The sequence below is a fragment of the Myripristis murdjan genome, chromosome 11 (assembly GCF_902150065.1).
Source record: "Myripristis murdjan chromosome 11, fMyrMur1.1, whole genome shotgun sequence".
In the NCBI taxonomy this organism is placed as follows: domain Eukaryota; kingdom Metazoa; phylum Chordata; class Actinopteri; order Holocentriformes; family Holocentridae; genus Myripristis; species Myripristis murdjan.
The window spans coordinates 19,822,188-19,835,834 of NC_043990.1; the positions used below are offsets into that span (position 1 = coordinate 19,822,188).

Here is a 13,647-nt window from a genome sequence, read left to right on the forward strand (position 1 = left end):
ATGTTTATGTCCTTGATATCGGCAAGACAATCTTGTGATCAGTGGATTTTTATCGCAGTTTTAACTTTGTAACGTCGTTTTAGAAGGTGTTTTAAGCTATTGTTGTTGTTATTAGTGGTACTAGAGGTATGCATATTAGTAGTAGTTACCTACATTTAAACTGAGCTCTTTTCCCAAACTAGAGTATTGATGTTTCATGCCATCAGGATGTGAAGCCTGGAGCTGCTCCATGAAGAGCGGGCGAGAGGCTGAGCAGTGACCCGGACAGCGTGTCACCGTTTGGTACAGCGGTTATGTAAAAGCAGCCTCTTACATCACCTGTGAGCAGGTAAACACTAACCTTCAGTCATTCGTGTCTAAATATGTACATTAAAGTGCACATGGGCCAGCAAAGTGGCTGAAGTCGTTTTCATTCACCTTTATCAACCTTAGTGAGTGCACACACTTTATTGTCTGTGTATGTTTAGGCCATGACTCCCTGTCGGTGCCGTCGACACTCCCCAGCCCACACCGCCCCCCTGCCCTGCTGGACTGGAACATGAACTGTAACTTTTGACCTCTTCTGGTTTGTCAGTAGTCTGTCGTCGGCCGCCATGGACCTCACAGCTGTAGCAGCGTTTATATTCGCCTTTATGTTTCCGTCCTGTCACACATCGGACCCGGGGCCAACGGAGACAACACTGGGCCGTTCATTCATCGCCGCTGTGTATGAGCACCGTGTGATCCTGAACCCGGAGCCCCACGTGGCCCTGGCCCGCCCCGCGGCCCTGCAGCACCTGCACGCCAACCTGGACGAGTACGAGCGGCAGGCGGCCCGGGCGGCCCGGCAGGTAGGACGGCCTGTCTAATGCAGCTGCCACTGCAGCTCTGGGGAGGAGAGGTATTAGTAAATGTGGCACTTCATGTGAAACATCAGGGGGGTGTGGCAGTCAAACCCACTGACGTAAAAATTGCACAACAATATATGGCAAGTGATAAACTATTAGTAGTATGCTCTATAGAAAACGGAGTACACAGTGTAAACAAATTTATAACCTAAAAAAGACAAAAAAAAAAAAAAAAAAAAAAAAAAAAAGAAAAGAAAAGAAAGAAAAACAGATAAGGAGTCTCATAATAATCTTAAGGCATTTTAATATTTAGTAGTGTTTTTTGCTATTTACCTAAAATAAATATTGAACATAAATTCAGTTTTCTTATCCTCCATTATGATTCCAAATGTAATATTTGTGGCAGTAAAACAGTGACAGAGTCCAAACTGCACTGAGGAGCAACTATTAGTACTGGTCTGCATTGAAACCTTGGCTTAAATCAGTTTCATTTGTTCATATTTTACACTATTAACCATGATTACTTTTGTCCTGTGTAGGGGCCATATATATTTTTGTAATACTTTGCCAAACTATCAGCTGCTTGGTGATTAAAATACATCTTCACCTTAAAGAGCCTAGTACAATTTCACTTTAAATAATTGAATGTAAAAAAAAGAACTGCATATTGATTTATTGACAGAGTTGTGCAGCTTTTGGAGGTCGATGTTTCAGTGACTGAATACACAAACCTACCAGCTGGTTTAGATAAACCAATCACTGATTGGTCCTTTTAAAATACATAAAACAGATACTTTATCAGTGGCTTTCCTAAAAAGTACAGTTCAGTCAGTAAAATATGATAAAATTATTATTCTATAAACTCAGTAATGAAAAGTAGTTCAAAAGGCAAACCCTACTTGTGTTAAATGGTAATTTTACTGACGGGTATGTATATATGATATCTATATATATATATATATGTCTTCACTCTCCCTCGGTCAGGGCGTCCAGATCCTGGTGTTTCCAGAAGATGGTCTTCAGGGTTTCAACTTCAGCCGCTCATCCATCGCTGGCTACTTAGAGACGATCCCCGACCCGCAGCAGGAGAGCTGGAACCCCTGCACAGAGCCGGGCAGACACAACAACACCGAGGTGCACAGACACACCCTAATTTACACTAAAACTTTGTCCCTTCCTCATGTCAGAAATGAAAGATGGGTGTGGTTGTGTGTCCCTCTCCCAGGTTCTCCAGCGGCTGAGCTGCATGGCACGTCGTCACGGCCTCTACCTGGTGGCCAACATGGCCGACCTGCAGCCCTGCCCCCTGACCTCTGACCCCTCATCCTCCTGCCCCTCTGACGGACACTGGCAGTTCAACACCAATGTGGTCTTCAGGTGGGCGTCCACCCTGCATCCCCAAACTCCTGAGTTTGAAAAATAGCGCTGTCCCCCCTCAACATTAAAAAAAAAAAATCCATAAAATGCATTTGTGGTAGTTCATGCTCAGTAAATAATACCAGAAAAGCTGCAACCAAAGATACTCTGTTCAAACACACTTTTTATTAACCTTACAAAACAACACTGCCCTTCAGGTACAGTGCAGAGAATGGTAGCTTTTCAGCTGGATTCATACAAGCACACAAATCTAGCACTTCTTTTTTTTAAAAAAAAAAAGTGTCACTCTGGCATCATCTTTTCATGACAGGGGAAACAAACAAACACAATCAACAGTCTGAATCAACTAAGGTAAAAAAAAAAAATCCAGGCCAGTGGTGCTGTTGTGAGGCTAGTTTGCATCATGAATGAATTAATTTATGGGGTCATCTAATTTAACCAGTGATCCTTGACCGGTATTATACTGATGTGCTTTGTTAATTCTGAAGTCATTAAATTGTAATCATGGAAGCATTTAACAAAATCAGTGTGGGACAACATGAGCCAAAGAGTGTAACCCTAGAGCTGGAAACTTCTCAGCTTGCCACAGTCACCCAGACTACCACCAGACACTTCCTGTCTGGTGACCTTTTGACTTTTGCTTTTTAATCTGCAGCATGTTAACTTGTAAGTCTGGCAAATGAGTGCAGACAGTCAGTGACAGTTTGTATACCACCACATCCTAAATTTGACCTGTGATTGTATTTTGATGATGATTTGTTTCAGTTTATGTGAGTTAGTCACAGTCTTGTTTTTGTTACAGCTCAGACGGCCTGCTTGTGGCACGCTACCATAAACACAACCTTTACTTTGAGAAGGCCTTCGACAAGCCGCCACACCCTGAGATCATAACGTTCGACACACCCTTTGCTGGGAGGTTTGGAGTCCTCACCTGCTTCGATTTGCTGTTCCACGAGCCCACAGTCACCCTGGTGAAGAGGGTACACAAAACACACTGATACCCACATACAGCAAACATGTATCCCCCTCTTGCACTCTTTCTTCAGTCTTTTTGTCCTCACAACTTCTCCCTCAGGGTGTGCGCCAGCTGGTCTACCCCACAGGCTGGATGAATCAGCTCCCACTGATGGCAGCCGTTCAGTTCCAGAGGGCGTTCAGCCTGGGCGCCAATGTCTCCATACTAGCGGCCAACATTCGCAGCGACCCGCTGGGCATGACAGGCAGCGGGATCTTCAGCCCTATGTCTGGCCTCCACCACCATGCTAGGCAAGGAGACGCAGAGGAGGGCAGGCTGCTGGTGGCCACAGTGCCTGTCTTAGATCCACTGTGGACAGGGGAGGAGGTGGAGAAACAGGCAGCGCCACAGTCAGGGGAGAGAAATAGAGAGACTATGGAGGAGGTCAGAGGTGAGTCCTGCTCATCTCGGCCTGTGGACTCTGGATTCTGCCTCAAGGAGGAGAGATACGTGGATTCTCCTCCCCCTGGTGCCTCTGCTCCCTCACCGCCTCCCTCCCCTGCCACCTTCACCTCATCCATGATGTATGACCCCTTCACATTTGCCCTGCTACACGGCACAGAGGGCGAGCTGAGCGTGTGTGACGGCCCGCTCTGCTGCCACCTGCAGTACCGACAGTCTCTGCAGAGTAGCAGCACAGAGCTCTATGCACTGGGGGCGTTCGCTGGCACACACACTGTCAACGGACGCTACGCCCTGCAGGTATGAATGACAGCAATATACATTATTTCAAATATGCTCCCACCATTTCCATTAAGTTATTACAATCTGCTGTTGCCTGATTGATGGAATCAATTTAAAGCAAATACCTCACCCAAAAACTATGGATTTTATAACTTTTACTCACTAGAATTTGTCTTGAATGTTCCGTGAATACAGTTTTTTATCACCTGCCTCACAGACAGCAAAGGTTCCAAACACGAAGCCCTCATTGGTTATCATGTTTTGCATTTTGTCAGTCACTGAAGCCAGTTAGTGAGTAAGACTCTGAGTAAGACTTCAGAGTCATCATGCCCAAACTGCTCATGCATTAAGCTTTTTTTTTCTAGAAGGGGTTTATTTGTTTATTTAGTAATTGTTGTTTTTTTTTTTTTTTTTTTTTTTGAAAAGCACATTGTTTTGGGACAAACTAAGCATACAAATAGAGAATGAAGACTTGGATCATGCTGCAGGAAGACATTTTCATATTCTTTTAGCAGCTGTTTGTAGAAGTCTCTAGTCAATTCCATTTTAATAGAAATGGATAGAGCGTTTGGAACTTTAGTTCTCTGTGAAGCATGCAATTAAACATTTTTCTTGTCACATATTCAACATAACTTGGGTTGAGTAAAAGACAGAAAACAGTTAGGTTATAGGTCAAATATACCTTTAATTGGGGCACCCTGGTGGCTAAACTGATATCTGATACTGATATCAAGGCTTCCTACTGCAACAGCCCAGGTTAAGTTATGGCCAAGTGAGCCCTTTGCTGCATATCATCCCTTCTCTCTCCCCTGCCTCCTGCCCTCCCTGCCCCTTTCTGCAGTGAAATAAAGAAATTTGCCAAAAATCTTAAGTATACAACTAATCAGTTCATCCATACAGGACCAAATTGCACTTTGAACACAAGGTAGAAAATGGAAAGGTTGGGTGTTTAATCCTGCTTGTCACATTTCACTCATCTCCATCTACAGGTGTGTGCACTGGTCCGCTGTGCCGGGTCAGAGGCCAGTTCCTGTGGACAGGAAGTGGAGGAGGCTGAGACAAAAATGGACTTCCTGCTGGAGGGGACGTTTGGGACACCATATGTGTACCCGTCGGTGCTGGCCAGCGGTCTGGTCCTGGAGCAGCCGGAGCGTCTGGAGAGGACCGCAGATGGTGGGATGGCACTGAGACACTCCAACATGTCAGCAGGACTGGTCACTGCCTGTCTGTATGGCCGCATGTACCACCTGGACCTCGACTGAGCTGGGTCTGCAACTGTGTGTGTGTGTGTGTGTGTGTGTGTGTGTGTGTGTGTGTGTGTGTGTGTGTGTGTGTGTGTGTGTGTGTGTGTGTGTGTGTGTGTGTGTGTGTGTGTGTGTGTTAAATAGTGTTCAGACAAGCGAACTGGCATGGTCTACTCAAAAGTCTTTAAAGTGTGATGGGTGCCAACCCAAAAAGTACAAAAATAGCAAATGAAGTTAAGTTTGTATCACCTTTTCATGGCTATACCACTGTGAAAGTGATATAAATGTATATGTCACTGCTGACTACTTCATTCACTATTTTTCTGTTATAGTGAATCAGGCGAGAGATTTCAAAAAGGAGTAAGTGCATTCTGAGTGTATGATTGAGATTTAGACTAAGCTTGTAAGTTTCTGGCTTATTTTCTATCTCAAAGCAATATTTCATTTGGAGACGACCTGACCTCAGTATAACTGTCTGTGAATTAAATAATAACATACATTTTCATGTGATGACATTTGTATGTCATCATTTGACCTCTGTAACAGAACACAAGTAAATCAAAAAGAAATAACTTTATTTATTCATTACTCAGTCTTTATCAACATTGCACTAAGGAGGAGTTCATCCTCTGCTCAAAAGTTACTTGTTCCTAAAAAGGCAATGTTGCTCCATTTCTCACATGCATACTCCTCTCTCTCTCTCTCTCTCTCTCTCTCTCTCTCTCACACACACACACACACAGTGTCAGCCACTTTTTACTGTCTCCAGTACAGTACACAGACAATTACTACAGCTGCAAGTTAAAAAAAAAAAAAAAACCTTGGGCAACTCATCACCAACCGACTCCTGAGCCTATCGTACAGTAAATGCATCTTACATCCACCTGCTGTCAGAGTCGGCTCACATCAACACTGTAGGACTCCTGTCACGATCAGTCCACGTGATTTAGGACTGACCTCCTCCTATTTGAATCAAAAAGTGGTTCCAAAAAAACTGAGAAAGCATCACTAATGTCTGTGATGATAGCTCGGAGAACTTTGAATAAAAATCCATAACTACAGTAGGGAAAAACAAAGAGTCCGTCAGTCTCCTGGTCCCTTCAGATTGTCCCTCTGCTTTTTCCATAGATTAAATTGTTCCACGTGAGGCCAAAAAGCGGCACTTGGAGCTTTTGTTCAGTAGTTGCTTTTCTGTTATTGTAGAGGAAAAGACAGTGGAAAGGCATAAAATCACTTCAGAAAATATCAGCAAAGAGGAGGAGCTTAATTTAAAAAAACACCGCTTGCTTGAAATTTACTGAAAAAGAACAAAGACACTGATCTGTCTTATGTAGTGTATTCATCTTGAGGTTACTCATCCTACTCTCCATGAGTCCACTCCGCTCTGAAGTTGTCTTCTTCCCCAGAGGCATGCACCTTAATGAAGCAAACACATTGCTTTTTGATTTTAAGAGGTTTATCTACGCCTACCTGTGTCAAAAAACAATGAATGCCCAGACCACAAAATAAATCCATCCACAGTCCCTGCTTCTCTTTCGCTGCCGTCTCTTTCCATCTGTGACCTCTGTTAAGGCTCCTGAGTGGTCGGCCAGCTTGCCAGTATTTTGGGGCTGTAGCCAATAGCAGTGACCCAGTACGCCATGAGGAGTGGGGCGTTTCATCAGTATGTCTCTGAATCCGAGTCGATGATCTCATCGTCCGCAGAGACAGAGGACAGTGGGCGGTCTGGCCTGCAGTAGGAGGCGTGGTCAGGCCTCAGTGGAGGTGGGGTATCGAAGGCCACGCCTTTGGAGATGTGGTTCGAGGAGGGGTGATGGTTGATGACCGTCCGAGTGAGAGAGAGTGCAGGCAGAGCTGCTATGGTGACCATGGGGGAGGTTGGCATCATGGAGTTAAGGATGAGTGCCAGGCAGTCGGCCACGTCCCGGTTGGGAGCGCAGGCCAGTGCTGGGGTGTAACCTAAAGATAGCAGAAGAGAGAAAGAAAATGTTTGCCCATACTTTGGTTGAGAAGTGTGTTTGTTTGAAGCAAAGACTGCGCGCTTAAACAGCGAGCTGAATGCTGACCGTTTTCGTCCACTGCCAACACACTGGCTCCTTTCCCCAGCAGCTCCTGAACCACCACGGTCAGACCGTTCCTGGCTGCTACATGCAGAGGACTGCAGCAGGGTGGAAGGATTGACAGTGTTAAGTTCCATCTGAAGTTATAGGTTACTTTACTGTATGAGTATGTGTCTCTCTGCCCTATCGGGACTACATACGTCTGGAGAGCAGCGTTGGTGCAGTTGATGAGGTTCCTGTCACTGATCTTCTCCAGAATCAACAAGGCACTCGTCTCGTGACCCTGAGAGGAACAAGGAGCAAGAAAGCAAAGGACAATGGAAAGAGAAAATAGGAATTAAATCAAAAATAGGATTTGCAGCAACAAAACTGTATTTAATCGCTTGGATGTGAAATTAAACTTTTGGCTTTGAAATTTGTCCTGTCTACAACACAGGAGGGTATCCACCATTTCGTCAAAGGTTCTAAGTTGTCAGTTATATCTGGCTGGATGAAAAAGTTTTCTTGCATCTGTGTGTGTGTGTGTGTTACCTTGCTGCAAGCCAGATGTAAGGCTGTGTTCCTGCTGTTATCTTGCAGTGTGAGGTCTGCCTTAGCGCTGCTCACCAACACCTCTGCAACAGACAGACAATAATTCTTTTCACCTACAAGCTTCAATGGTCAAAGACAAACAGCCATCTATATCTGTGTGTGTGTGTATGTACTGACCCACAGCGTTGGTCTGTCCGTTGAGAGCGGCCATCATCAGCGGCGTGCTGTGAGTGTGTGTGTCGACCATGTTTGCCTGAGCTCCATGGCTCAGCAGCAGAGAAACACACTCCACGTGGTCTGAAAACGCTGCAGCGTGAAGGGGAGTCCTGCGGCAGCACACCAACAGGTTAACAGTGTACTGACACAGCTGCTGCATAATACAATATCATACTGTATGGGTGTGTTTGCATCTCTCACCTGCCCTTGGAGTCAGTGGTGTTGACAATGGCAGCACCCAGAGAGTCAATTAACATCTCGGCCACACCCTCGTTATCATTCATTCTGAAATACACAACACAAATATATGACATATGCCTGCACAACAGTGTTAATTCACACACGTGTATCAACACAGTTTCTTACACAGCACAGTGCAGCGGGCTGAAGGAGTTGCCCTGAATCTTCCTGAACGCCTCCTGGTCTAATAACACCTCCACACACGCATCGTACCCTGCAAAGAGAAAGCAAGAGAGAGATGTGAGAGAGCTGGAGGACAGAAAAGTGAAGAAGGAATGCTAAGGAATGCACTTAGTGTTTGTCAAGAGTTTGTACCATTGTAGCAGGCCCAGTGCAGTGGTGTGTAGCCCTGGTTGTCAGTGAGGTGTGTGTGAGCATGTGAGGTGCTGGTGGCCTGCAGCAGGGCTCCCAGGGCGCCCACTCGGCCACAGGCGGAGGCCAGGTGGATGGGCGAGCGGCCTCGGATGTCCCTCACACACACACTGGCCCCCCGCTGGAGGAGGGCCTCCACACACTCCTCCTGGCCTGTCACTGCCTGTCAGAGAAAAAAAAAAATAGAAAACAGAAAATAAATTTTAAAAAAGTAACAGGGATTTTTAAATGTGATGCCGTGTCATGTGTTTTAGATTGTGAGTCACAGTCATTGTGCGTGTAACATGGCAATGCCAAAAATGTGCTTTTAAGAATTATCCAGTTGAAATTATAGTAATTATATTAAAGTAACAATTAAAAAAATGTCAACTGTAAACTTCAGAGAGAGCTTTAGAATGTATAATAATGACTGTCTATAATAAAGTGTTTTACACGTACTCATTTTCAGAAACAAACAGTTATAAAAATAAAGGCTACTTTTATTTTACAAAGTATAAAAAGATATCGAGCCACAAGTGGCCATGAAGGCAGCCAGCTGCAGCTATAAAGTTGGTAGTTTAAAGAGAAGCTGGCTTGGGTTTAAAGCTTTGAGTCTTAAAATATATTTAAAAGTTAAGCACTTGATGCACCAACTGAAGTCACAGGCATGCAGCTTGATCATCTTTGGTTTTGCAGGGAGCACTTATCAAAGGACTGGGTTTGGTTTTTGTTTCCCTCAAATGATTTATGAGACTCATCTGACACAGGTAAAACATTAACTATTTACAGAGTGATAAAACGAATAAAACAGTGAAACTCGACTGAATACTGATTGCTCCATAGGCAAAAACTATTTTGAAAAATGCTCTGTTTTCTACTGACTATAAATCAGTACATGAACATATAATTCATATTCTGTCAAACTTTCAATTTTTGACATTAAATTCTGAAATGTGGCATCCATAATCAATATTTTTGTTATTTATTTTCATGAAGATTGGACATTTAGAATTGCCTGTTTTCCAGACCACGTCCTTCAGTACCTATAGCAAACATAGCTGTACATTACACTGTTTTAGTTTTCGGCACTCCACATCGTGCCTGATAACGCCCCGTAGCTGTTCTAAAATCACTGTAAAACACGGCTTCTTGTGGCTTGTTGCTTCAGTAAATTACTCACAAGATCAAGCAACCACCTGTTCCATGTGGTTCACATAATTTAAGTTAGTGTGTGTGAATGTGTGTCTCACCCCACGGTGTAGTGCTGTCCTGCCCCAGCGATCCCGGGCCTCCACACTGGCTCCTTGACTGAGAAGTGAGTATACACACTCTGTGTGTCCACTCAGCACTGCCAACATCAAAGGGGTCCTACACACACACACACACACACAGAAAACATCAATGCATAATCAATAGCTGGTAGGAGTACAACATAACACATGACATTACACAATGTCAGTGATAGAATAATTCTACCAATCAGATGTTTAGGTCTGATTAAATTAGTTAAGTATTTATTAAAACAATATAAATCTCTTACTGAAAGCTTCCAACTTCCAACTCATTTTCTATATCCACACACACACATACACACTCACTGTCCGTTGGTGTCCTGAACATCCACAGAAATGTGTTGGTCGTTGTGGCCCATGAGCAGGCGCAGGCACTCTGAGTGGCCATTCATAGCTGAAGGAGAGTACACACACACACACACACACACACACACACAGAGACATACAGTTAGCAATATGCACAGGGCATAGATCAAATTAGTATAGTTAAAGCTTTTGTTACAGTAACTATAGTAACAACAGAGTACATGACATTGTAATTTTATAACTTCCTTTTTCATTAAATTCAAAGCTAATTTCAAATTCATGCCTATTTTAAAAAAAAAAAAAAAAAACAATTTAGGCATTTAATTGGCACTGCTATCAACTTGCAAAGATTAAACCCATTAACTTTCAGTTTTGCCATTACACACACATTAAAGTCAAGCTGCAAACCAGATTCATGCGGTTGTATGTGTGTATCTGTCTGAATGTGCAGTGATTACATGCAGCATGTATGGCTGTCCTTTTGTGTGTGAAGTCACGGGCCATTGGTGAGGCGCCATGGTGAATCAGCAGGGAAACACACTCCTGGTGACCCCTGGAGCAGGCCAGACTGAGGGGGGTACGGCCCTCAGGGCTGCGAACATCCACATCCAGCAGGGAGGACAGGAGGACCTCCAGTGCTCCACAGTGACCGTGGTATGCCTGGATAGGTGAGACACACACACACACACACACACACACACACTGTTAAAAGTCTCATGGTGATGCACCTGGTTAACTAGATGAAGAGCTAGAGAGATCCTGGATGTGAAAGAGACAGACAGACAAATCTCTAAACTCACCGCCAGGTGTAGTGGACTGACCGGGGCCTGGTTCTCCGAGTTGCTCAGGATGTCTGTTCCCGACGTGTCCATCAGCTGACACAGAGAGGTGGTTGATAAAATACTCAATTCATATCCAAGATTACACACCTAACATTTCACAGCTACATTAAAATGGCACAAAAATTAGGCTGCATTCAACCTATTCCACCTTTTTCAAACTGTCAAATCCTATTTTACATGTGAGTGGCTGCTTTGGGCAATTGCTGTGCCTGTCATCTGTCTGTTTTGGAATCATTTTAGCAGGATGCACTAACACAAAATAGGGTGGTTTTGTGAGTCAACCAATCACAAGGAGGTAGAGGTGGGCTGCATGTTATGCAGACAGTGGGCAGTTAACGACAACAACAAAAGCTCAATTAGAATACTCAAAGTACCATTAGAAAGGTTGGTCGGTATTTCTGCTGGTCTCTGGCAAGCGTCTGAGACCGGCACCTGAACAATTAAGTACCTTGTAATTGTAGCTTAGTAGTTGTTATGCTGTTGTTAATACTGGTTATTATGCATGACCTGCCTTGTTGAACACAAAATACTTTGAGGCTTCAATGTCTTTCTTAAAAATAAGGTGAAGTCAAGAGAGTGCACTGTACTATTTTCCCCAGCAGAGGGAGCTCCTGCCAACAAGAAGTCAGTGGTCAAGGAGAGAGAGGTGCATGAAACTAGTTAAATATTGAATCAAACCTTACCACATCAAGAGGCGTCTCACTCACCATCTGGGAGAAAAAGCAGATAGTGATGATAAGTAAAGAAGCGTTTAACATGGCAGAACCATGTCCATTTTCTTTAGAGCACTCTGGCTTATGCAAGGTTCACATGATAACAAGATTTTGCTTGTAGTGCGGTGGATGCATGCTGTGTAATGGCTGGTAAACATGCCTACCCACTATGCCATATCCTACTTCAATATGCTTCTTTAAAAAAAATCATACAATCATACAATATGTGCAATATAGAATACAGAGATTGATGATTTCTTAAGCCTTATCCTGAAATATTTATTCCAACTCATTTAAACACGTTGGAATCATGAGATTCGATTTTTGCCTTTAACACATTTGGCAGCCATGCATATGAACCCTACATGCAGCACATTTTTGAGTGGCATTGTATTTGTTCCCACCAGTTCCAGGCAGAATGTGTGTCCATACGCTGAGGCATAGTGCACAGCACTGTAGCCCTGTCTGTCTCTTACTCCCAGATCAGCATTGTTCCTAAGCAGGTACTCCACACACCTGGAAAAAGAGAAAGCACAATCAGATAGTGCCTTCAAGTCCATGTCAGAAACTCATACATCTGACATGGGAAGTGCAAGCTTCTGACTTGATCGTCATTCAAGTGGTCGGAAATAGGGGGCAGCCATAGCAACCTGAAAGCATCAAACATTTATACAACTACACAGACTACATATCGAGAACGTGCTTTCTAGTTCAACAACAGAACAAGGAGAAAAGATACTGCTGCCAAAACGGAAAGGAACCATTTCTGCTGGCATGAAACATCACAATTCAGACTCAGGTATCATCGATATTTACAAACGTTTGTACTTCCAATTACGACATCCCAGTGTTTGCTCATGTGCTACTAACTTGTATCTACATTATTGACAGTGGTTGCGACATGCACTTGTGAAAGCATCAACAAACACAGCAGGAGCCAACATAACCAATCACACAGCACACAAGCACACAATGGAAATGACATTCAACATTCCCTGCACTTAGACTGCTTTGCTAGAGATGCCCTGGCCTACAATTTGTAGGCCAGGGCATCTCTGTAGCACCAATATACTTTATTTACAAGAATGGTTTGTCACACATTTTACTTTTATTAAAAAATTGCAGCTCCTGCGATTTGGATATTACACTTGGCTATATTGCCATTCTGATAATATTTTGATTAAATGTTTTGCCTTAACAGACGCACACACACACGCTCACACACAGACACATACACACACACAGCAGAACTTACTTTCCGTCAGTGTCTGCTGCAGCAGCGTAGTGCAGAGGACTGCAGCCTCTCTGGTCCAGCTCATTGATGCTGGCCCCGGAGCCGACGAGGGCAAACACACACTGGTAGTTACAGTTGGCTGATGCATAGTGGAGAGGAGTCCTGGGATGGGCAAGAACTCAACATTAACCATTACTTATGTCAGGAGGGAGTACATATCCGCCGTCCTCAAAATATTGCCTTCTTCCTCTTTCTTTAGCTCTTATTTATTTATTTTCCAAGCACTTTGTGATTACATGATCATTCTATGGTTATACTGACGGTCAAGATAAAGCACTCACCTTCCAAACTGGTCTTTCCTGTTAAAATCAGCTCCTGTGTTTAAGAGCAGGTTCAGACACTCCAGGTTCCTGTTTGAAGAAATACAATCAAACAACCACTGTTATGTTGCCATACCAATCCAAGAGACTGCAGGCAAAGAAAATGTTGGGATTTTTGCTCTTTATAAATAAAAATATGTCAAATTGAATATGTAACATGTATTAAATAGCTGGTATTAAACACTGTGTAATGGTGAGACAGCGAAAAGAAATGGTGACTCACCCTCCAGCTGCAGCCGCATGCAGACAGGTCCTACCAAAGTCGTCAGCGGTGTCAATATCAAAGCCTGAGCAAATATGTAATCAGCGTCAATTTAGATGTCAACCTGGTGTTG

At 43.7% G+C, this 13,647-nt stretch overlaps 2 protein-coding genes across 5 annotated transcripts in view; one reads left to right on the forward strand and one right to left on the reverse strand.

Moving 5' to 3' along the window:
- btd (biotinidase) lies at positions 1–5,950 on the forward strand. 3 transcript variants are annotated; one of them, XR_003928938.1, is made up of 9 exons: positions 1–126; positions 207–328; positions 468–830; positions 1,812–1,961; positions 2,053–2,204; positions 3,007–3,184; positions 3,280–3,921; positions 4,893–5,227; positions 5,276–5,950. XR_003928938.1 is itself a non-coding variant. In XM_030063441.1 (9 exons), the coding sequence occupies exons 3-8, from the start codon at positions 594–596 to the stop codon at positions 5,163–5,165; spliced, it is 1,632 nt and encodes a 543-aa protein (XP_029919301.1). In that variant the 5' UTR covers positions 1–126; positions 207–328; positions 468–593; the 3' UTR covers positions 5,166–5,179; positions 5,228–5,950. The 3 variants fall into 3 exon arrangements, 2 of the variants coding, with proteins under 2 accessions (XP_029919301.1, XP_029919300.1); XM_030063441.1 differs by having other exon boundaries at positions 4,893–5,179; positions 5,228–5,950; XM_030063440.1 differs by having other exon boundaries at positions 4,893–5,950.
- The window catches only part of ankrd28a (ankyrin repeat domain 28a), a 23,478-nt gene continuing 15,536 nt past the window's right edge, over positions 5,706–13,647 (reverse strand). Inside the window, exons 13-29 of one of the 2 annotated variants that reach the window (XM_030063434.1) lie at positions 13,536–13,599; positions 13,274–13,342; positions 12,954–13,094; positions 12,103–12,214; positions 11,669–11,695; positions 10,944–11,018; positions 10,602–10,803; positions 10,144–10,231; positions 9,796–9,913; positions 8,510–8,729; positions 8,321–8,408; positions 8,156–8,239; positions 7,916–8,064; positions 7,739–7,821; positions 7,408–7,490; positions 7,214–7,305; positions 5,706–7,106 (exon numbers count right to left, since the gene is read on the reverse strand). In XM_030063434.1, the coding sequence (XP_029919294.1) occupies positions 6,808–7,106; positions 7,214–7,305; positions 7,408–7,490; positions 7,739–7,821; positions 7,916–8,064; positions 8,156–8,239; positions 8,321–8,408; positions 8,510–8,729; positions 9,796–9,913; positions 10,144–10,231; positions 10,602–10,803; positions 10,944–11,018; positions 11,669–11,695; positions 12,103–12,214; positions 12,954–13,094; positions 13,274–13,342; positions 13,536–13,599 (1,994 nt within the window). In that variant the 3' untranslated portion in view covers positions 5,706–6,807. The remainder of the gene's footprint in view (positions 7,107–7,213; positions 7,306–7,407; positions 7,491–7,738; positions 7,822–7,915; positions 8,065–8,155; positions 8,240–8,320; positions 8,409–8,509; positions 8,730–9,795; positions 9,914–10,143; positions 10,232–10,601; positions 10,804–10,943; positions 11,019–11,668; positions 11,696–12,102; positions 12,215–12,953; positions 13,095–13,273; positions 13,343–13,535; positions 13,600–13,647) is intronic. The other variant, XM_030063433.1, reaches the window with a different exon arrangement.